This window comes from Petaurus breviceps, unplaced genomic scaffold, assembly GCF_028583685.1.
Source record: "Petaurus breviceps papuanus isolate PSGF00001 unplaced genomic scaffold, PetGlider_PUasm1.0 90823, whole genome shotgun sequence".
In the NCBI taxonomy this organism is placed as follows: Eukaryota; Metazoa; Chordata; class Mammalia; order Diprotodontia; family Petauridae; genus Petaurus; species Petaurus breviceps.
This window is the reverse complement of record NW_027187352.1, coordinates 9632884-9657183: the sequence shown is the minus strand read 5'-3', so window position 1 is coordinate 9657183 and position 24300 is coordinate 9632884. Positions and strand designations below refer to the sequence as shown.

The window sequence follows — 24300 nt, the reverse complement described above, 5'->3', positions numbered from 1 at the left end:
ATATATTTTTTTAAACTTTTAAAAGATGTAACTAAAAACAGAAAGGAAATCACTTAAAAAATAATTTGATGACCTTCTCATTAAGAAAAGGGAAAAAGTGTATTTAAACTTTGAGTTCCTCTACAGAGAGGCATGTAGTTGGAAATATCCGCTCCCACCAGGGGTTCTTTCTTTCGCTGGGTCTTTAAGAGTTGTCCAATCGCCTTGCCAGATTCACTGATTGACAAGGCGGCTCCAGGAGGGGTCCGAGTAGGCTCCGCCCCTTTCTCTGCGGCTTTCCAACCTCTCTTCCGCCACCTGGGTGGAAGCTCCGCCTAGTGCCTGCGCCATGATGTCATGACTGACGTATGCGTTACGACGTTACGTCAGGCAGCGGTGGCGGCGTGCAGAGGGCTGGAGAAGGCCGAGAGCTGCTTGTTTTAAAGAGCCGCTGCTCCAGGCTGCTTCCTGGAGTCCTTGGCGGCCCCCGTTCTTCCATTTGTCCCTGAATCCCCGTCCGAGTTGAGCCGGGGGAGGGCGGAGCGGGGTGCGGTTCGTGTGCCCAGCCCGTGTGCTCGGGAAGAGTTAGGGGTGGTGTGAGCTAAGCCCAGAGGACGGGCAGCCGGGATGGGAGGAGCCCTGAGCGGCCTCTGGGTCCGGGCTCGGGAGTACTGACCGGCGGGAAGGGATAAATGATGGGCCTCCCCTCGATTTGGGCGGCCCGAGCGCTGTCCAGGGCCGTGCGCGCCTACTGCACATCCGCCCCTTGCCCTCGGCGCACGCAGCCCCCCAAAGTGAGCATCCGGGATGCCCTTGTGAGCCAGAGCCCCGGTGGGGAGAGTGTTAAAGTGCAGGTTGGTGACCGTGTTCGTTTTCCTTCTGTTCTAGCCCTGCCCAGCCCCTCCAGATGGACCCATCTGCAAACGGCATAGACCAAGGTTTATTTATGCAAGATCATAGGGGTCCCCACTTTCTCCGTAGCTTGGACTCCATTAATATTCACAAACCTGTGTAGAGTAAATGGGGGAAAAAAAGGAAACCTATCACCCGTAATTTGCCTCCAATAAAACATGATAAATTATGTTTAGTCAGAAAAACAGAGGACTTGCAGCTATATGTCAGATTCCTTATTAACACTCCTTCTTAGAAAGTCACTGTCCCTTTCCAATGACCGATTTCCCCATCTCCTCCAATGTCCCTTTGTAATAAGCACAGCAGAGCAAACTAACTCAATACTGTGGTTATGTCAGAAAATGTGTGCCTCATTTTGCACCCCTACATCACCATCCCTCTGGCCTTCCACCCTTTTAAGTGAATGTTTTCAGATTGTTTATAAACCGGAACCTTAGCTATTGTTTTAAAAGTTCATTTTCAAACTAGGCTTTCCTAGTATTTTGTCCCTGGAAACTAAAGTCAGGATTAAAGGAAGGAAAGGGAGGTGGGACAGATGAACTCTCAGAAATTCACTTACCTGATTTTCAGCAGATGTGTTATTGTTTAGAGACATCAATTTAATTGACAATCACTGAAACAGCGTTCATGGGTCTCACGCCAAGAAACAAGAAACCATTCCTACTTTGTGTTTCCATAGGTTTCATATTTTCTTCAAGGATCAAAATTTTAAAAATTGTACTCAGTTGTTTGTGAGCTTGCTGTGACATCTAGTGAAGTTTGGCTACTCCTGTTTACGCTTATTCATCTTGGATTTATAAAATTATTCGAAGTTTTGCAGGGAATGCCGTAAGAAGTTTTTTGCTTTCCCAATCTGTTCAGTCAAATTAGAACCTGCTAATGTAGGTAGCATATGAGTTGAAAGAGCTAATTGGCTTTTTATCTGCCTTTGCACAACCCAAAATACGCTTCCTCCTCACCTTTACCTCTTAAAATCTTTTAATTCTTTCAAGACTCAACTCAGGTGGTCTCTTCTACAAAAAGTCTTTCCTGAACCTCCTGGTTGCTACTATTCTTACCACATTCATATTATCATGAGTTTGCTTCTATGGGGAAATGTCTCCAGTAAAATGTAAGCTCTTTAATAATAGTGACTGTCCTTTAGTCTTTAAATCTCCATCAAATGCCTTGTACATACCAATTGCTCTAAAAATGCTTCTGGAATGATTGAGTTTCAATGGTATCTGATTTTAGTTTAAAACGTCATTTTTTAAGGTGCATATAATATTTAAATTTGAGCTCCTATTAAGAAATGTGTTTTACTCTTCCTTCAGGGATGGGTTCGTTCAGTTCGATCCCAGAAGGAAGTGTTGTTCCTCCATATAAATGACGGGTCATCTTTGGAACATTTGCAAATTGTAGCAGACCCAAGCTTAGACAGTTGGTGAGTAAGAAGTTTTTCAGTGCTTTGAACTTTGTCTAAAGACATTTTTATGACCTTTTTCCTGAGATTTGAAAATGAATTCCTTTTTTATTGTGCTGGAAAGACTGAAGAGCAATGCTATATGACAATTTATAATGGTGATATGTTCTCACCTACTATCAAGACTAGAAGTGGGCTATAAATTGTGTTGGAATCATATACCTGGGGCTATTTGAAGAATTGAACTGATACTGAAAAATTAATTTGGTCAAATTCACTGGCAGTCATACTAATACCAACCCAACAGCAAATATCATAATCTACATAGATGAAGCATTCATTACATTTTGGACTGCTCTAATTTTTACATATTATATTTTCATAATATAGTTACTTGTAATAATAGTGAAAATTTATATCATGCTTTAAGGATTGAAGAGCACTTTATGTATGTTTCCTTTGAGCCTTGTGACTCTTTGGTGAAGTTCATATTACAGATGATATTAGCACCATGTTACAAATGAAGAAACTGATGCTTAGGTGAATTGCCCATGGTCACATAGGTAACATAAGTTAGAGGTGGAATTTAAACCTAGGTGTCTCCTAACTCTAACTCCAGGACACTCATCATTTCTTCTCTACTAGATAGTAAGTTTTAAGGGAAGAGAATAAAGCATACTCATTTTTGTATGCCCTGGCAATTACTAACCCTGGTTGGTTTAAGAGGACCAAGGATGATGTATGCAACTCTGATGAATTGAATGAACTGCTGTCTGAAATCATAGCTTTTAGAACTGGAAAGGTTAAAGATCATCTGAAGGTCAGAACAGTTAAATAGCTTAACACAGTCATTCATTAAGCATACATTAAGCACTTATTATTTGCCAAACCATGGGCAAAGCACTAAGGATGAAAGGAAAAGCAAAAACAGTCCTTTCCATGAAAGGGTTCACACTCTTAACAGGGAAGATAGTATATAGATCACTATGTACATACAAAATATATATGCAGCAATTTGGAGGTAATCAATCTAGCACTAAGCATCACGAAAGGCTAATCTTGTAGAAGGTAAGATTTAACTGAGACATGAAGGAAGCCAAGAGATGGAGATGAAGAGGGAGAGCATGCCAGGCAGGTAATAAATACTGATTATAAATAGCAGATTATTTAAACCCAGGTCTTCTGACTCCCAAACCAGTTCTCTTTTTATATCACATCATATCACATTGTAAATTCACCTGAACAGATTTTTCAGTTTGACTCACTTTACCTCTTAACATAAACATAAACTGATGTCTCATGTTGTTTAGAATTCATTCATTCGTAATGAATAGGAAGGCAGCTTATTCACTTAAGTGAATGCAAGAGTTTTTGGTAGTTAAAAGGGAAAGTTAGGAAAAAAAAGCAAAAAAAGTCTGTTAAAATAATTGAAGAATGACTTAAGCTTATACTTGTAGCTTTACTTTGAAAATATACTACTGCAATACAGTGTAATCTCTTTCATTTATATTTGTATATATTCCGTATATCATTAAAATGCATGCTCCTTGAGTAGTGGGGACAGAGACTGTTTTTACCTTTCTTTGTTTCCCAGAGTGTCTTCCAGTACCTGGTACTTAGTTCAGTGCTTAATAAATATTTGTTGATTGATTGAAGAAAACACTTTTAACTGTCAAAATGAGCTTTTGTTAAAGTGTACATAGTTCAGTTTTACAGTTCACATTGTATGTTATAGGTAGCATGTTTTGAAAGTGGAAAAAATCCAAGTTATCCTCCAGTAGAGGTGTTAGACTACATGAGAGAGACAATGTGGTATAGTAGAAAGAGTACATATATTATATGTAAAAGGACCTGGATTTGCATCTGGGATCTTTGATTTACTAAATTGTGTGATAAGTCACTTAACCTGACAGAGCTCTAGGTACCTTTTTTGTAAGAGCAGGGGTCTGGACTGTATGATTCTAAGTCTTCTATATCTAATATTTATGATTCTGATTAGTTTTTCATAAGTTTCAGTAGAGCTTGAGAAGCTTATTTTTTTATTTATACGATACAGAATTTCCTTGTATGTGCATAGTTGTCTGCATTAGACTATGAGCCTCTTCAGGGAAGGGACAGTTTTTACTTTTCTTTTTCATCCTTGATGCTTAGCACAGGACCTGGCACATAAGTGATGAATAAATGCTTACTGACTGACTTTCAGTAATATGCTAACACCTCTTTGTAATAATATTCACTGTCAATTAGAATTCTTACTTTGTACTCATTTAAGATGGAGTTAGTTAATTACAGAAGTACAGATTCATGAATGAAGCTGTCCTATAACATGAACTCCAAAGATAGTTTTTTTTTAATATGCTTACAGTACTGTTCATAGATTACCAAAACATAGCTAATGAAGTTGGTATAAGATCAGATGTTATCTTAAGTTTACATGGGTCAACAATGCTCAGCTTCCTCTTCCTTAGAGGTCTTCAGTTAGAGAAGCTGGATGACTACTTAATTTCTGTCATAGTGGGGATTCCTTTTGCATGTAGGTGTTATTAGATGGCCTCTCACAGTCTATGATACCATGACTGTTTCGTGTAAGATTAGGGAGTAAAGTAATAGGTTGTTCTTAGAAATTATAATTTTAAATAATTATTTAAAAACTAGAAAAGAGGAAATATTTGATACTACTTTTCATTGTGTGCCCCTGATTGACTATAAGGAATAATGAAGTATCTCCTCCTCCCCAAAAAAGATGAAAAGCTATATGTGAAAACAAAGAAGCAAAAGGATCTGAAAAGAAAGAGAACATCCTGATTGATCTCAAGAGGTTGGAAAGTGGAGGATGATAAGAGAAATAGAAGAATCATTGAGCATTTAAAATCAAGTTCTTTTTGAAAGAGGAGTGAACTGGATCCTTTGGAGATTAAACAAATGTCTGCCCTCCAAGGAATGAATCAGTAATGGTCATAAAGAAGAGATGAGTAATGGTTGTAGGCTCCCTGCTGAGGGATCTGTTTGTGGACCTGACAAGGATAGTAGCTCTCTGCTCTCTTCCTGGGTCCAGTATGGTGTCCAGTAGGTGACAGAGGACCTTCTAAGATTTGTCAATGAATGATTGCTACTGACTGATGATACTTTCAGAAGGAGCCTGGAAAGCATTTTCTAAAATATGGCATTGTGAAAAAAGAAACCGAAGACCTGAAGAGAACAGGCATTTGTTGTTGCTGTTGTTTTTTCAGTCACTGCTGCCCACAGATGGCAAGGGCTTTATAAAAAGAAGCATATTTGGGGAGGGAGCAGCTGATTAAAAGACTGGGCTTTACTTCCTTTCTTCCTAAGACACTTCCAGTCTTCCTCAAAGTCACTGAGAAGATGTCTTCAAAAGACTATTTCCTAGAAGGTGACACTCTTTGCTACTGGGATAAATATCTAGCTTCTTTTCATAGATGAGAGAAAGAAGAAAGGTTTTCAGGAAACCCTTATTTCTGAAGACAAATACCACAGAACATGAGCTGCAAGTGCCTGTATCACTAGTAAATATTACTACTGGCCTGGGGTGACAATTGATGTCAGGAAATAAGTAAGGAAGTTTCTAGATTGACTTTGAAACTCTTTACAGTTCTGGATAGTATGTAAGAAATATCTGATTAGATTGACTAGGCTGGAAACCCAGGCTGCCCAGGAACATCATCATACTCTGGAAGCCATGTTAGTTGGAGGAGGAAAGCTAGATGATGCCCCATTAGAAGCTCCCCATAGACCAGAGAAGAGATCTTTTTACTTAGCACTCAGATAGTTGGACCAATGAAACAGACTTCCAGGGGGAGCCTAGTTTGTCTTTGGTACAGTAAATCACGTTACCAAATGGCTGAGTACTGCTTTGATCAAGATTTTTTCCATGGACAAAATGACTGAGTGGATCTTTAATGGACCAAGGAGAGAAACATTGTGAATGGCAGTGGAGGGAGAAACAGATATAATTTTTTCATTGGAGTATATTCCAGGTCACCTGGATAAAAAGAGGAAATAGATGATTTTGGGAAATAGACCACAAGGCTGGCGCAGAGGATGCACCTGGGTGGTACAATGGCTGTGTCTGGAGTCAGGAAAATGTGAATTCACATCCAGCCTCAGTCAGTTATTGGCTAACTTTAGTGTCCTCAATTGTAAGATGGGGACAATAATAGCACCTACCTCCAGGAGTTGTAAGGATCAAATGAGATAATATTTATAAGGCACATATTAGTTTTGATTTTCCAGAAGGGAGATGTCAGCATTGAATACATTGGATTTGTCTGCCACTTAAATAAAATTTTGAGAATGGTCTTGAAAATCCTGTACATCCTTGCTGTTGAGAATGACCACTAAAAGGAAGGGTTCCTAGAAAAATCTGTCTCTTGTGAGATGGCTGTTTTTCCATGGTGGTAACAGCTAATCTGGCATACTAGTACCAACAGTTATATGAGGTTTTCTTCCTATAGAACCGATATGCATATGATGACTGGGAAAATTTAACAGCCTGGAAGTCAAGTCAAAAGAGGCCTCTGCCGTCTCTATTCCCCCAACACCCAAAACAGCTCACCCAATGAGGATAGAGACCCCTTGGTAAAAGTTAGAACCAAGGAGTGTTTTATTGTAACAGGCTTTCTGATGAAGGAAACAGTGATATTTTCTCTATGCTACAGCATGAAAAGTGTCAGTTGTGAGCATATGACTTGTGTGAAAGGCAGCATGTGAAAGAATATATAAAAAAATAAGCTTCTAGTATAGAATCTGTTTCCATCAAGTAGCAGGATGATTATTGGGAAAGTTGGAAATAAAGAAAGGAGGGTATGGCTTTGTGTGCTAGGTATGGGAATTTAAGTTTTGCCCTCTCTACACATGCACATAAGCTGTCCACAGTTATCTTGCCACCGCATAACTGTAGAACCTTGAGGCATGGACCTAGCCATGTGTGGACATATCTATTCTGTGGATGATTGTGTTATAATAAGTTGCCTTTAAAGCTAACGTGACAGCTGTGGGCAGGTCATAAAATATCTTCACTGAAATCACTTGAATGTAAAATGTCTGTTCAGTTTATTTTCTAATTCTTGGGATCCCTCAAAGAAGCAGAACATCTCTCTTCTACCTTACCTATATCTCAACACTTATTTATGGCCTTTGAAGTCAGAAAGCCCTGGACTGGGTGGGTGTGGGGAGCAAGTCACTTCTTATTGAGCTTCTTTTTCTTCCTCTTTGTAGAGGAATAATTAACAGTGAATATTTATTAAGTCTCTATTATGTAGCGTGTATTTTGTGAAGTGCTAGGTATCAAAAGACAAATGCAACAATTCTTGCCCCCAAGAAGCTTACATTTTACTGAGGGAGACAATATATTCATATATAGGCATACCCTGGAGATATTGCAGGTTCAGTTCCAGACCACTGCAATAAAGCTAATATTATAATGAAATGAATCACATGAATTTTTGGTTTCCCAGTGCATGTAAAAGTTATGCTTACATAATACTGTAGTCTATAAATGTGCAGTCGTATCATGTGTGAAAAAACAATGTACATACTTAAATACTTTATTGCTAAAAAATGCTTACCATCAAATTGTAATCTTTTTTGCTGGTGAAGGATCTTGCCTCCATGTTAATGTCTGCTGACTGATGAGTGTAATGGCCTAGCTTTCAATCTATCTCAGCTTCTGACATGCCTTCCTCACTAAACTTAATCATTTGTAGCTTTTGATTTAAAGTAAGAGACATACAACTCTTCCTTTCACCTGAACACTTAGAGGCCTTTGAAGGGTTATTAATTGACCTGATTTCACTATGGTTGTGTGCAGGGAACAGTGAGGCCCAAGGAGAGGGAGAGAGACAGAGAAATGGCCAGTTGGTATAGCAGTCAGAACACACACAACATTTATTGATTAAGTTCCCAATCTTATAGGGGCGTGGTTCTTGGCAACTCAGAACAGTGACAATAGTAACATAAAAGATCACTAATCAGAGATCACCATAACAGATATGAAAATAAGAAATTTGAAATATTGCAAGAATTACCAAAATGTGACACAGAGACATGATATGAGCACGTGTTGTTAGAAAAATGGTACTGTTATATTTACCACAAACCTTCAAGTTATGAAAAACAAAGTATCTGTGAAGCACAATAAAGCAAAGTGCAATAAAACTAGGTATATGTGTATAGGTCTATTATAAGGTAATTTGGACAGTTTCAAAACACTGAGACTTTGGCAGAAGTTGTCATTTTTCTTCTTAAAAAGGTGTCAATTGGAATGGTCATTTCTGGGAAGAGAGTCATGGACAATCAAAGGATGCAGATAAAAACTTAACCTTTGTCAGCTCTTCAAGTTTTTCAGGAAATCCTTTCAAATCACAGTAGTAATAGGAGCTAAGAGCAGATCCCAAATAAAGTGATCAGGTAAGGATGCAGAAGTAAAAAATGACATTTAAAGAAATATTTTAAGTGCTTTATTAATTAATGCCTTTCCACCCATATTGATTAAGGTCCATAAACTCACCTCTCCCCTTTCTCCAAATAGAAGTCCTCCCTTATAATAAATATGTCTAGTCAACCAAAATAAATACTTGATCATATCTGAGAATGCCCTTCTGGTTCTTCTGTACCTTCAGTCTTTTACCGCTCTACTAAGAGGTAGAATGTTATTTTGTTCAATTTAATACATTTGGTGGTATCTTGGGAAATATTTACTGTGCTAAAACATAGTAGAAATGCTATTTTTCTAGTCTTCATCCTTTCTGATACATATGCATTTAACACTGACCACTATCCTTGGTCCTCTTTCCTTTCTGATTTATTTTATGACACTCGTCTCTCCTGCTTCCCCTTCCATCTCACCATCCTTTTTAGTCTCCTTTGCTAGCTCGTCATTTAGATCAGGCCCTCTAATTGGATGTTCACCAGGGTTCTCTTTTAGGTCCTCTTCCCTTATCCTTCTCCACTCTCTGGATAACCTCATTAGCTCCCATCCCATGTGCAGATGAATCACTTATCAATATATGCAGCCCCGCTCTCTTCCCCTGAGTTTCAGTTCCACATCACCAGTTGTCTATTGAATATTTCAAACTAAGACAAATGGCCAGAGTTGAACTCGTTATGCTTTTCCTCCTTCTTCCAAACTTTACCATTTCTGTTGAAAGCTTCACCACCCTTCCTGTCCCTCTAGTTTGTAACCTCAGTGTCTTCCTTGATTCCTCACTCTCTCTTACCCCACATATGTAATTAATTTTTAAATCTTGCCCTTTCTACTTCTGCATCATCTCTCACATCCATCCCCTTCTCTCCACTCACAGCTACCACCTTAGTTCAGACACTCATCACCTCTCACCTAGATTATTATAGTTGCCTCCTAATTGGGCTCTCTGCCTCAGATCTCTTACCACTCTGATCTAACCTCCACACTGCTGCCAAAGTGATTGCCTTAAGCACAGAACTAATCGTGTCACTCCCTTACTCAGTCAACTCCAGTGGCCTCCAGTTGCCTCTAGGATAAATATAAACTCCTATGTTTAGCAACTCCTCCATTACATTTAAAACCTGTATACCCTGGACTCAGCCTACCTTCCCAGCTTTGTTGGACATTACTTTCTCTCCTATACTCCAGGCAAAGTGGCTTTCCCTCTGTTTCTCATAAACAACACTCTGCCTTCTATCTCCATACCTTTATGCTGGCTGTCCTATGTGCTTGAAATGAACTTCCTCCTTACCTTTTCCTACCATCTTATACATGAAGCCTTTGCTAATTCTTCCAACTGCTCGTGCCTTCCCCTACCATATATCTTGTACTTAATTATTTTGTATATTTTTGTATTTGTTACATTTTTGATGCACATACTTACACATGTATTTGTTGTCTCCCTCATGTAAACTCCTTGTGAGTAGGGACTTCCTTCTTTGTCCTTTTATTCTCAATGCCTAGCAGTGACTGGCACCTAATGAATACTTAATAAATGCTTATTGGTTGGTCGATTCCCTTCCTAATTTGGACATAATGTTGTTGAGGACCATTATTATCTAAGATCTTGGCAACTGGTCCCATCACTTCTTGGCAAATAGAGGGAGAAGAAATGGAAGCAGTGCCATGTTTTATATGCTTGGGCTCAAAGATCTCTGTGGACAGCAGCTGCAGCCTTGAAATTAAAAAGCACCTGTTCCTTGGAAGGAAAGTTATGGCATATCTGGACAGAATACTGAAAAGTAGAAATATCACCTTGCCAACAAAGATCTCTATAGTCAAAGCTATGGTTTTTCCATTTGCAATGTATGGATGCTAGAGTTGGGCTAAAAGGAAAGCTGAACACCAAGAATTGATACTTTTGGATTGTAGTTCTGGAGAAAACTATTTTTTTTTCCTTTCGGAGGGCAACTGGGCAAGGTTACATGGCTAGTTTTTTTGTGTGGGTGTTAAGTGTCTGAGGCCAGAACTGAACTTGGGTCCTCCTGACTCCGGGGCCAGTGCTTTATTCACTGCGCCACCTAGATGCCTGAAAACTTTTTTTTTTAATTTTATGTTTATTTTCAGTTTACAACATTCATTTCCACAAGATTTTGAATTACAAATTTTCTCCCCGTCTTTCCCCTACCCATCACTCTAGAACAGCAATTCCACTTAAATACCCCCTCCCCCAATTTGTTCTCTCCTATAGCCTCCACCATTCCCCCTCAAACTTTCCAGTAGGGCAAGATGGATCTCCATACCCCAGTGCCTATATAACTTATTTCCCAGTGAGTGTAAAAAATAATAATAATTTTTTTAAACATTTGATTTTAAAACTTTGAATTCCAGATTATTTCCCTTCTTCCCTCATTACCCACCCTTACAGGGAAGATAAGCAATTCAATATAGGTTGTACATGTGTAGTTATGCAAAACATTTCCATAGTGGATATATTGTGAAAGACTGACTATATTTCCCTCCATCCTATCCCCCCCATTTGTTCTATTTTCTATATATTCCCTATATAAAAGGGGACCCTGTCCCTTTTCAAAAGTGTGTGCTTCTAATGACCCTCCCCCCCCAATTTGCCCTTCCTTCTATCATCCCCCCTCTTATCCCCTTCCCCCCTACTTTCCTATAGGGTAAGATACCCAATTTAGTGTGTATGTTATTCCCTCCTAAAGCCAAATTCAATGAGAGTAAGATTGACTCATTCTCTTTTGCCTTCCAGTTCTTCCCCTCCATTGTAATAGTTGCCTCTTCTATATGAGATAATTTTTCCTATTCTGTCTTTTCCTATCTCCTCTCATTATATTCCTCTCTCACCTCTTAATTTTATTTTTTAAATATCATCCCTTTCTATTCAGTTGATCCTGTGCCCACTGTGTATACCAGTATACATATATACACACTCACATGTATTCATATGCACATATACCCTCCTGTATAGACATATATATGTATATACATATATATATATACATTTATATTCCCTTCAACTATTCTCATACTGAGAAAAGTTTCATAAGTTACAATGATCATTTTTCCATGTAGGCATGTAAACAGTTCAACTTTGATAAGTTCCTTATGATTTCTTTTCCCTGTTTACCTTCTCATGCTTTTCTTGCTTCTCGTATTTGAATGTCAAATTTTCTATTCAACTCTGGTTTTTTTCATCAAGAATACTTGAAAGTCATCTATTTCTTTGAATGATATATTTTCCTCTGAAACATTATACTCAGTTTTGCTAGGTAGGTGATTCTTGGTTTTAATCCTAGCTCCTTTGACCTCCAGAATATCACATTCCAAACCCTTTGATCCCTTAATGTAGAAGCTGCTAGATCTTGTGTTATCCTGATTGTGTTTCTGCAATATTCAAATTGTTTCTTCTTGGCTGCTTGTAATATTTTCTCCTTGATCTGGGAGCTCCGGAACCTGACTATAATATTCCTAGGAGTTTTCTTTTTGGGATCTTTTTCAATAGGTTATCAGTGAATTCTTTCAATTTCTATTTTGCCTTCTGGTTCTAAAACATCAGGGCAATTTTCCTTGAGAATTTTTTGAAGGGTGATTTCTAGGTTCTTTTTTTGATCATGGCTTTCAGGTAGTCCAATAATTTTTAAATTATCTCTCCTGGATTTATTTTCCAGGTCAGTGGTTTTTCCAGTGAGATATTTCACAATGCCATCTATTTTTTCAGTTGTTTGTATCTGTTTAATAGTATCTTGATTTCTCATAAAGTCATTAGCTTCCATTTGCTCCAGTCTAATTCTGAAGGAATTATTCTCTTCAGTGAGCTTTTGAAATTCTTTTTTTTTTTTTAAGCAATTGGAGTTAAGTAACCTGCTCAAGGTTACCCGGCCAGTTATTTCTGGGTGTGGTGCTAAGTATCTGAGCCTGGATTCGATCCCCAGGTCATCCCGACACTGGGGCCGGTGCTCTTACTCTCTGTGCTACCTGGCCGCCCCTGAGCTTTTGAAATTATTTTTCCTTTGGTGAATTTGGCTTTTTAAGGTATTCTTCTCCTCATTGGCTTTTTGGGCCTCTTTTGCCATTTGAGTTAGTCTATTTTTTAAGGTGTTATTTTTTTCAGTCAGGTTGTTGACTTGCTTTTCATGATTTTCTTACATCATTCTCATTTCTCTTCCCAGTTTTTCCTCCACTTCTCTTGATTTTCAGAATCCTTCTTGAGCTCCTCTATGGCCTGTAACCAGTTCATTTTTTTCTTGGAAGCTTTTGGTGCAGGAGTTCTGACTTTTTTGTCTTCCTCCCATTCTATGCTTTGATCCTTTTTGTCTCCAAAAAAGGAATCTAAGGTTTGACAGCTGTGCTTGTTCTGCTCCCTTTGCTTGCTCATGTTGCCACTCAATTACTTGACTTTTGAACTTTTTGCCACAGTAGAACTCTGCTTCTGGAGAGGAGAGCTTTGTCCCAAGTTGCTGGGGTTTTCTCAGCTCCCGGAGCTATTATTTGGGTGTCCTCTCTGAAGTCTCCACAAGCTCTTACACCTGGTCACACACCCCAGGACCTCCACCCAAGGCAGAGATCCAGATCCCCTCTGGGTGGTCACTTGGTCCCCCTATGATCTGTAGGCCAGGAGCTCTGAAGCAGCCATGCAGCCATGGCTGCACAGCCTCAGCGCCTCTGCCACTTCTCCCCTTCTTGCCCTGGGGGCTGAGGCCAGACTGCACTTTCTGTCCCCCTGTTCCTGCAGAGTCCAAACTGACCTCTCACTTTGTCTTTGGCATTTATGGGTTGATAATTCTGGCAACCACCACAGCTGCTATTGATCCACTCTCCTGAAGTCCTCTCCAGCTGCTGCTGGTAGGGCTGCCCTGGGGCTAAAACCATGGGCTCACACAGGCTGGGCTTGGCTCCCAGAGCACTGTAATGGACCCTTCCTGCTGGTCTGCCGGGCTGCCTTCAGCGGGAGATTTGTTTTTATTTGTCACTTTGTGGGTTCTATGGCTCTAAAGTTTGTTTAGAGTCATATTTTATAGATATTTGAAGTGGTTATGGGGGGAGCTCATAGAGTTTTCCTGTTTCTATACCTCCATCTTGGCTCTACCTCTGCCAGGAAGAGAAAACTTTTTAGAGTCCCTTGGGCAGCAAGGAGATCAAATCATTCTCTACATAAAGAAATAATACAAGCTATTCACTGGAAGGTCAAATACTGAAGCTGAAGCTCAAATACTTTAGCTATAGAAAGAAAAGATGGAACTCATTGGAAAAGACCCTGATGTTGGGACAGATTGAAGACACAAGGACAAGAGGAGAGCAGGAGGATGAGATGGATTGATAGTGTCATGGAAACAGTGAACCTGAACTTGGACAGACTTTGAGAGATAGTTGAGGATAGAAAGACCTGGTGTGCTATGGTCCTTGGGGTTATGAATAGTCGGACATGACCAAATGACATTAGCTGTGATTAGAAATTAGTATCTATGAATTAGCTGTCATTGGAAATGGTAGGGATGTGTGTAAAATTACCCAAATATTATTTGTGAAGTTAGCTCCATAAGCAACCTAAGGAATCTCTGAATGTACGTTTTTAGTCCTTGCAAACTACCTTCTGATTATATACACTAGTAGTAGAATAGAGTTATAGATAATCCAAACATTATCTATTAAATATTGTTTGGTACACACTTGTTTTGCCTTGACAAATGCTTAACACTGCTTCTATTTCTTCTCCCTCTAATTTGCCAAGAAGTCATAGGGCCAGTTGCCAAGATCTTAGATTTTTCTAAAAAATTAATTTTTAAATTTTAGAGTTTTACTTACTGTCTGTATTCTTGGCCTCATTTAGATGGACAAGAGGAGGAAGAGGAAGCAGTGGACTACAACCCATGATTTAATTGCTGGATATCTACTCTCTGACCATAGGAAATCTTGTTTATAGCTAAAACTCAGTTGTTTGAAGAAATTTTTAAAAGCTTCCAGCAAGCATTAAAAAAAATATTGGTGCTCTGATTGCAAGATTTCAATGAACACTAACTCATACATTATATTTGTAAAATGTTCTGTCTTTGTTGTTGCTGTTTTAGTGATCTGACTTTTGGGAGTTCAGTGGAAGTCCAAGGGGTACTGGTAAAAAGTCCTTACAAAAAGCAAAACGTGGAACTGAAGGCGGACAAAATTGAAGTCATTGGACATTGTGATCCTAAGGTATGCTATCTGACTCTAGCTTATCATATAGCCAATTTGAGAGATCGTGTTGAAAATATTTGCAGCCTGCTTTCCAGTCTTCCTTCTTTTAATGCACTCATCTACGAGATGCTTGGCAACCTGAGGAATGCAGAGACAGCAGCAAAAATAGTTTAGTTCTTAAAGCCTTAGATTAACGTGGGAAAAATAATTGGTTTTGCTTGTGCATTTCTGTAGTATTTGTCACTATTGAAACTGGGCACTTTGACAGATGTGCCAGCTTAACTTGAATAACAGAAACAGCAAGGGCTGGGCCAGTTCTTTCAAGTTCTTGTGTAGATAAATGCCCAAGGTGTGATAAGTATAAGCCTTATGAAAGGAATTGATTCTTGTTTTTTCTTCCTAAATGTGAAATCTTAGTTCAGCTGGAGTTTCTGTAACAGGAAATTTTGCTGAAGTGGAACCTTAGTAAATGCTTATTTCTTTTTTTGCATAGTGAAGGTTAGAGTCATTTAAGTAGTATGTCTGTTTTGTAGAGTGCTGGAGAGATTATCATCTAATATTTTAAGGATGAAAAACAAGGGAAGGAGGAGGAATATCTAACTATTTCAAGTCAGAGTTGAGTTGATGTAAAGAAGACTCAAGTTAAAAGGGGTGAGATGGGAAATTTCTTAAGCCATTTTAGATAACACCTTTATTTTAGATAGATCTAAATTTTGTATTTTTTCCTAGCATCAGCCACATAGCTTTGTATATAATGGATGCATCATATGGCAAGAAATTCTGGTCAAATTATATAAAATTGGGTACTGAGACATCTGGAAAATGGACTGCCAGAAAAGAACATATGGAGCACACAGAAAATTGGATAATGATCAGTAACTTTTTCTTCCCTTTTTGAATTTTCATTCTGTCATCATTTGATGGTTCTTTTGATTCTTGCCATTTATTTTTCAGTTCTTGAGTACTCTTCTTGCTAATGTTGGTGTGGATACTTAATAGTTCTTTACTTTCTCTGTTGTGTCACTTGAAAATAGGTATTAGAGAAGGGCTGAATGGTTAATCCCAGTTTTCAATTTATGTAGTCACATTTCTAAGGGCCTAATTTGTTTTAAAAGTGTGTTGTGTGCATGTGCATGCCATTAATGTACCATGGAAGTATTTAGTGTCCAGGGCTTGAAAAAAAAAAGATAAGCCAAAATGAAACAAATCATGGATATGATCATTTTAATAAGTTCCTTTTTATTACCTTTGTATTGTTTTCATGGAAATTTTTACTTTAATGTTTTTTTTTTTTTTGCCTTTTGCAGGACAGTTGGGGTTAAGAACTTGCCCAAGGTTACACGACTAGTTTTTTGTGTGTGTGTGTGGGTATTAAGTGTCTGAGGCTGGAACCACACTCAGGTCCTCCTGACTCTGGGGTCAGCGTTTTACTCACTGCACCACCTAGCCGCCCCTATTTAATGTTTTTAAAACTATGTACTCTAGTGACATTACGATATTGTGTTTGTTGAGGACTGTGCTTATTTAGGACAGGTTCTGACAAGCCCTACCAAGCTGGGAAGATTTTGAGTATAGTCCTATTAAATGACTATCTCTTATCCATAGACCAGTCTCAGGAACGGCTTATCACCAGAAATTTTATTTCGGGGTGCTAGGTATTGCAGCCACTGTTACTCAAGAACGCTTCCTACTAACTTTTGTTAACAATGCTTTTTAATAATACTTTTCTACTTGGGGTGGTGATCCATCCACACTGGTAGAAGAACTAATGAAATCAGAGGTCCTTAAAATAGTGAAGTATACATAAATTTTTGCGGTTTTTTTGACCGAAAACATATTTGTGTATTTCTTTTGCATAGTGATATGAGAGCAGGAAGAGTTTTGCTTCAGTTAATAAGCATTTATTTGTACCTACTTTGTGTAAGGTGCTGTTAGGCATGAGGGAAACAAAGGTGAAAACATATATAGTCTCTTTGCCTTCACGGGGAGATGAGTGAAAAAATGATGTTGTGAACAACTTTTATATGAAAAAGCAATCCAGATCACTAATGTAGGACATAATCTGCAGACCCTCTAGCACTTGCTTGTTGGGTCCTCATAGCTGGGCTAGTGCTCCACCACATAGGGTTCTAAGGGTCATCTAAAGCAGTTACTTTAAAGCCCTTATCTGCTGTTACCCCCAGTGTTGACTGCCAGTAATTACTATTGAATATAATTTTAAAATTTTTTTTTAGTGAACAAAAATATGTTTTCTCTTTCATACCCCCTCCGTTTGGAAAAAAGAAAAATATAATCAAAACAAAGCTTGACTGTGAATAACAAATAATACATAATCAAACAAAACAAATCCCCACAGTAGCCATTTACTAAAAAAACACAACAACAAAAAACATATGTCTCTGTCTGCACCCTGAATCTCTTACCTCTCTCTCAGGAGATGGGCAACATGCATCATCATTGATCCTGTGGAAAGGTGGCTTTTAATTGTGTTGATCAGATGATCCTTAAATCTTTCAAAGTTATGTATAAATTGTTCTTCTGGTGCTGTTTACTTCACTCTGTATAAACTCCTCATGTAAGTCCAGGTTTCTCTGAAGTATCTTTTCTTATGGCAAATTGTAATTTCATCACATTCACATACTATAATTTGTTCAGCTCTTCTCCAGTTTATAGGCAACCCCTTAGTTTCCAGTTCGTTGCCATCACAAGATCTAGTATTATTTTGACCAGTGATCTCTCCTTGATATCCGTTAATATTATCTTTTACAAAAGTATATTTACCTTGAAGATAAAATAAAGATATAATAAGTACCAGTGGAATACTTTGGAACCAGGACCCCACTCCCCTTGACTATCTTGCTTCCTGGGAGAAGTGGACACAGACAGCTAATTAAAAGGGTCTGCAATTGTACATGCTCTAAAGTGGAAAGGAGAAGGACCCTTCTGTCATATCACACATTTCCTGAAGCGAACTCAGCACACTTTTTTTATGTGGGTTGGTACAAGACAGAGCATAATATTATCCAAGGCCCTCATTGACCATTCTCCCTGATAATAATAAGAAAAATGCAACTTCAAACAGACTTGAGGTTTTACTTTGCACCCAGTAAACTAACAAGATGAGGAGTCAGCGTTGGAGGGTGTGAAGAAAGAAAAGCACATGAATGAATTGTTTATGGTGCTGTGTATTAGTATAACCATTCAGGAAAGAAGTTTGGATTTGGGCAAATAAAGACTAAAATGTCCAAACCCATTGACTCAGACATTTCACTGGTAGGCAAATTTTTTAAAAAAGTTCCATAGACAGTAGAGTATTTATAGCAGCACTTTTTTGTTTTTTACCAAGAACTGAAAATAAAAGTAGATGCCCATCAATTGTGGAATGGCTAAACAAATTGTGGTATGTGAATATAATGGTATATTACTGTGCTATAAGAAATCACAAACATGATACAGAGAAGCATAGAAAGATTTAATGTGAACTGATGGAAAAGGAAGTAAGCAGTACAAAAAAGAAAAACCAAACCTAAAATAATACAAAGGGGGGGAGAACCACAAAACAAATGAAACTGAATGTTAAAAAATGATAAAGAACTAGTGTGACCCCAAAGAAATGTGAGAAGACACCTTCCCCTACTCCTTTGTGGAGGTTAGGGTTCACATAAAAGATCAAATATTTTCAGTGTGTTAATTGGTTTTGCGGAATTATTTTTTCTCTTCTTCCTCTTTTATTTAAAAATATTCTTTGTTAAAAGATATCAGGGGGTGGCTAGGTGGTGCAGTGAATAGAGCATCGGCCTTAGAGTCAGGAGGACCTGAGTTCAAATCCGGCCTCGGGCATTTAACACAAAAACTAGCCATGTGACCTTGGGCAAGTCACTTAGCCCCAATTGCCTTCCAAAAAGCAAATAAAATAAAAAGATATCAGTAAAATTTGTTCTAAAAAAAATGATGCACATAGGAGAAGTCAACAGTGTGGCGTTTCTAGGATGGAGGGATCACCTATAGCTGGAGAAATCAGAAAATAAATTGTTAGTTGTTAACTCCAAAACTTAGTGGCACCTTAGTTGGGTTTTGAAGGAGGGGAAGATGTACTTTATGGAGATTGGAAAGGAGGTGAGTATCTTTCAGATATAGGGCACAGTGTGTCTAAATAAAAGGGAGATGGTAAGGTAGATCCAGGACCAATGGGGTCTATTTTAGCTGGAACTTTTAGTTCGTGAAAAGGGGCACCGTGAAATAAAATTAGAAAGTAAAGTTGGGGTCAGGCTATAGAGTCTTGAATGCTAGGCAAGAGAGTTTGTATTTTGTTCATAAACATCAGAGATTTCTAAAGGTTTGGTGGTTGTATTTGGGCAGAAAAAATATTTTCAGAGACAGAATTTTAAAAACAAATCTTTGCAAATTTTCAGTAGTATACACCCTTTCTTGCAGTAGTTTTTCGAAATTACCAGATAGAAGATAGTGTTCATTTGAACACGATGAGTATGAAGTGATGGTGTGTTTTCAGAAATGTTTTAGGTGATCGTCATGATACTGAACATCTGCAATATGTATGAGGCACTGTAGAAAAAAATAAACCAAGGAATTGGAATTGTGGTCAATCATTTTTTAAGAAGGGAAGAAGGCACTTTTTAGTTCAGAACAACAGAAGTGCCATCACTTCTGAAATATCCTAAGAACTCATTTAATGAGAGCAATCCCTTCTCTGTTGTCTCATTTGTTTTTACTGTTCTTTGGCAGACATTCCCTTTTAAATACAAGGAGAGATATCCTCTGGAATATATTCGACAACATCCTCACCTTCGATGTAGGACCAATGCCCTGGGCTCTATACTGAGGGTTCGCAGTGAAGCTACAGATGCTATACACTCTTTCTTCAAGGTATGTAATTTAGTTCAGTTTGGTAATTCAATTCTATGAGATAAATTAAAATTGTTTTACTGAATTAATCCATAAAGTCTGTATATCAGATATAAAATCCATTTTTTGACCTCCTTCCTACCTTTCCATTCTTCTTATACTTTACTCCTGCCATGTAATGAATAGAGCACCAGCCCTGGAGTCAGGAGGACCTGAGTTCAAATCCGGCCTCAGACACTTAACACAAAAACTAGCCGTGTGACCTTGGGCAAGTCAACCCCAATTGCCCTGCTTTCCCCCCTGCAATGGTAGTGGGAGTTTGAAGATCTTCCCTGTGCCTTAATAAGCCTTGGTGAATTTGAGGATCTTCCCTGATTTGAAAATATTCTCTGCCCCCTAATAGGCTGAATGTCGTCACAGGGAACCTGTGGTAGAAAGAGTTTACTGAAGGGTAGAGCAGAGCCCACAGGAGAAGCTTGCTTGAGGGAGACTTGTTTTTCAGGAAGGCACAACTTTTGTTACTTTGTAGTCAAGTGGGTCAGGAGTGTTGTTCTTTGACCCTGGAGAAGGCTCTATATACCCTGATGTGAGATTTTGTTTTGGGGCTCACTTTGAGAAGAGTTGTGTGATTTGACCAGATGAGACTCTGGGCAGCCCCCTGGCTTTGAAAACTCAGATGTTGGTGCTTCCCTATCTGGTAACTGACTAGGTATGGATGTAATGGTCAGACAGCTAGAAGTCCTGTCTGCTAGTCTGTTGAATTGTATTATTTTCTCAGTATTTTTTACCTACTTGTAATTTCTGTTTGTACTTTCTGAAGTTCAGGATGCTGACTTTTATCCCTCAACTAGGTAAATGATGTGTTTGATTAAAATAAGATTGTTAACCCTTTTGAGTTGCTTTCCTTTAGAAAAGCAGATCTAAGAACCTGTGCTAGCAGCCATCCTGGGTGTGCTAGGGTGCTTGCTGCTACACCCCCTCCAAAAAAAAAGACACACCAAAAAAAGACTGCACTCAAATCCTACCTTCTGCAGTGGGCTTTTCTCAGTCTCCTTCCCCTGCCACCTGGGCCTTTGTTCTGAAATTGCCTCCACTTTACCCTCTCTATGTAGTACATAGTTGTTTGCATGGTGTCTTTCCCATTAGAATGTGAATCCTTGCAGATATGAAGTATTTTTGCCTTGCTTTGTATACCCAGTGCTTAACACAGTTCATGGTACCTAGTAAGCACTTAATAAATACTTCTTAACTTGATTTATTTTACTAATAATAACAACTTGCATTTATATAGTGTGTTGAAGTTCATAGTGCATTTTAGATATATTATTCAATTTCACAGCACCTCTGAGAAATATCCCTGTTTTAGAGATGTGAAAATAGAATTAGGTGTGTTAAGTGACTTGTTCAAGGTCACATGATTAGTAGCAGAAGCAGAACTTGAACCCATGTCTCCTGACTCAGAATCACAATTTCAGAGTTGGAAGGAACCCTGCCAGCTATCTAGTCTAAATCTGTACCTGAAAAAGAATTCCCACTACAGTCTACCCACTAAGTTAGTGATCATCCAGCCTTGGCTTGAAGTCATCAAGTGAATGGGAATTCAGTATCTCCTTAAGACATCCCATTCCTCTTTCACATGGCTCTGTTCTCATTCTTAGGAATTTTTTCCTGACATCAAGCCTAAATTTTCCTCGTTTTATTTTCTACTCATTGCTCCTAGTTCTTCTTTGTTGGGCCAAGCAGAAAAAATCTAATCCCTCTTCAATATGGCAGTCTTTCAGATGCTTAAAGATGGCTATTATGTACCTTCCTCAGCTTTTTCATCTATAAGTTAAATGTGCTCAGTTCCTTTAACTGTTTGATAGCTCATGTGGCCCAGACTTGATATCCTTCACAGAAACTCTCCAGTTATCATTGTCTTTTCTAAAATGTGGTGCCCTAAACAGATCACAGTACTCCAGATCTGTTCTGAGCAGAGCGAACGAAGTACGGAAGGGCCTTCTCTTCCTTATTCCTGGAAGCTGTCTCACTTAATGCCACTCAAGGTGGCATTAGCTTTTATAGTTTTCATGTCACTCTTTAATTTTAACTCTTATTGAGCTTGATGTCCAACAAAACCCACAGATATTTTTCAGAAAGGCTGCTGTCTAACCATTCCTTCATCTTCTTATACTCACAAACTTGATTTCTTGAACATTTGTCCACATTCAATTGTGCCTTATTAGATTGAACATAATTTTTTAGCATATCATGATTTCGGGGTATGTTCACTCTGTCATCTGGTGTGTTAGATATCTGTCTTATCTTTGTGTCAGCCACAAATTTAATAAGGTTTCTGTCTATGCCTTTATCCTCATCATCGTTAAAAAACATAGGGCCAAGCACAGATCTCTGGGACAATGGGACTGGATACCTCTTCTCATGGATATGCTTATGTATGTATATGTTGTCTCCTCTGGTAGAATGTGGGTTTCTTAGTGCAAGGATTGTTTCATTTTTGTCTTTGGATCCTCTGGCCTGGACACAGAGTAGGTGGTAAAATTAATAATAAAGCATTAATAAATGATTTTTGATTGATTGAAAGAGTCACTGCTAGTTGAGTCTAGCCATTTAACCTGTTCATAATCTAATTTTACTGTTGTCTAGACCATAACTTTCCATCTTTTACATGAGACTACCTTGAGAGCAACGACTGTTTTTGCCTTACTTTGTAGCCCCAGTTCTTTGAATAGTGCTAGGTACCTTAGTACTTCATATGCTTGTTATTTGACAGACTTAAAATAGTATGAAGTGTTTTAGCAGAAGCTTCACTGAAATCTAGGTAAACTATAGCTATAGCTATATATGTGTGTGTGTGTGTGTGTGTCTACTTCTTTAGACATCTATCAAAAAAGGAAATAGGGTTAATCTAGTAAGACCTATTCCTGATGATGTCTGGTTTTTTTTGTGATTACTACTTCTTTTTCAAAATGGTTCATTAAGCATCTCTGATTACTAGCTAAATTCAGAAAGGCTCATCAACCAGAAGGTTGACCACAACATGATAAATTCTTTTGGTCAGACTGATTCTTTAAGCTAGCTCCTAAGGCAGTGGTTTCTTAATCTTTATATAATTGACCTGTTTGGCAGTCTGGCATATCCCATGGACCTCTTGTCAGAAAAATGCTTCCTCTGCCCATAGTTATCAAAATTTAAAAAAAAATTAATTCAAAGGACCTTGGATTAAGAATCTGGTCTTAAGGTATAATTCTTCACAGGTACCCACAATTATGAAATAATAGCAGTATTGAAGTAAGCATTCTTACTCCCTACTTTGGATGGGGAAAAAGGAGGATGGAAAAGGAACTCAGGTGGTAGGCCTCTTTTTTCCTTCTTCTCCAGCAGTTGAGACCTCGATTTTTTACTCAGATGTATGGCTTTTGGGAAGTCGGGAGAAAAGGAATATGCAGACAGGGGAAAAAAGTGGAAAGGAAAGGAAACATCATACTAGATGTTTTTCCTGCCTTGAAAATGAAGAAATAGGGGTGGCTAGGTGGCACAGTGAGTAAAGCGCTGGCCCCGGAGTCAGGAGGACCCGAGTTTGGTTCCGGCCTCAGACACTTAACACATACACACACAAAAAAACTAGCTGTGCAACCTTGGGCAAGTTACTTAACCCTAATTGCTCTCCAAAAGGCAAAAAAAAAAAATGAAGAAATAGATATTCCCATAGTATCTGATGGTTTCCAGGAATCATAGAAAGAACATCTTCCTTCTGGCCAGCTGCAGTCTGAGCTTGCCTTCCACACAGTAGTGACTCAGAAAAGATTTGTGAAAAAGCTCTTGACCATCAGCTGTCATTCTTCCCAAGGCTTTGCTTGGCCGAGGAAGAGAAAGACATCAACAGTGTTTCACCTACAGAGTACATACATATAGGAACTGAGTGGGTTTTTTTTTTTGAGGGGCGGGGGGAGAGTTGGTTTTTTGTTTTTTGAGATATATTACTCTTTTTGTTTTTAATTGGGAATTTTCCTTCTCTATTCTTGTGACACCTCTCTTGTACTTTACATTCTTTCACATATCACTGATAGTGGTTCAGAAATCACATGATGATTTTTTTTTCCACTTCCTGATGATGTACTTCATCTGGGGCAGGTGACTTGAATTTATCAAAGGCAACTAAGTATTCTTTTGTGATCTGACTTACCTTGGCTATCAATTCCCTCTCCGTTATTTTTGTTCTCTTTCCAGTCTGAAAGATCATTTACCTGGGCAGAGAAACGGAAACAAAATAAGCAACTCTGTTACCTCTCTGTTGTTGGTTATCAGTGTCCCATCCCCCTTGTGAGCCGTGATCCTGTCCTTTCTCTGAACCTTGTCTTCTTCTCTAATATGACTTAAATTCTTAGCTTACCTCCCCAGGCTTTCTTCTTTCTGAATTGTCACACTCCTGGTGCTGTTATTTTCTTTTAACAGGGCTCTCTTTTGCTATTACTTTCCTTTGCTTACATATTATATACTTAAAGATAAGGTGGGTTGCTGTGTCCTCTGT

At 38.5% G+C, this 24300-nt stretch overlaps 1 protein-coding gene across 4 annotated transcripts in view; it reads left to right on the top strand.

The window, feature by feature from the left end:
- The first annotated feature begins 341 nt into the window (after positions 1-341).
- NARS2 (asparaginyl-tRNA synthetase 2, mitochondrial) overlaps positions 342-24300 on the top strand; it is a 174731-nt gene continuing 150772 nt past the window's right edge. For 3 of the 4 annotated variants that reach the window (XM_069070945.1, XM_069070944.1, XM_069070943.1), the window contains exons 1-4: positions 342-833; positions 2205-2314; positions 14804-14924; positions 19650-19790. In XM_069070945.1, coding sequence (XP_068927046.1) covers positions 672-833; positions 2205-2314; positions 14804-14924; positions 19650-19790 — 534 coding nt within the window. In that variant the 5' untranslated portion in view covers positions 342-671. Of the gene's footprint in view, positions 834-2204; positions 2315-14803; positions 14925-19649; positions 19791-24300 lie in introns of those variants that run through there. The other variant, XM_069070947.1, reaches the window with a different exon arrangement.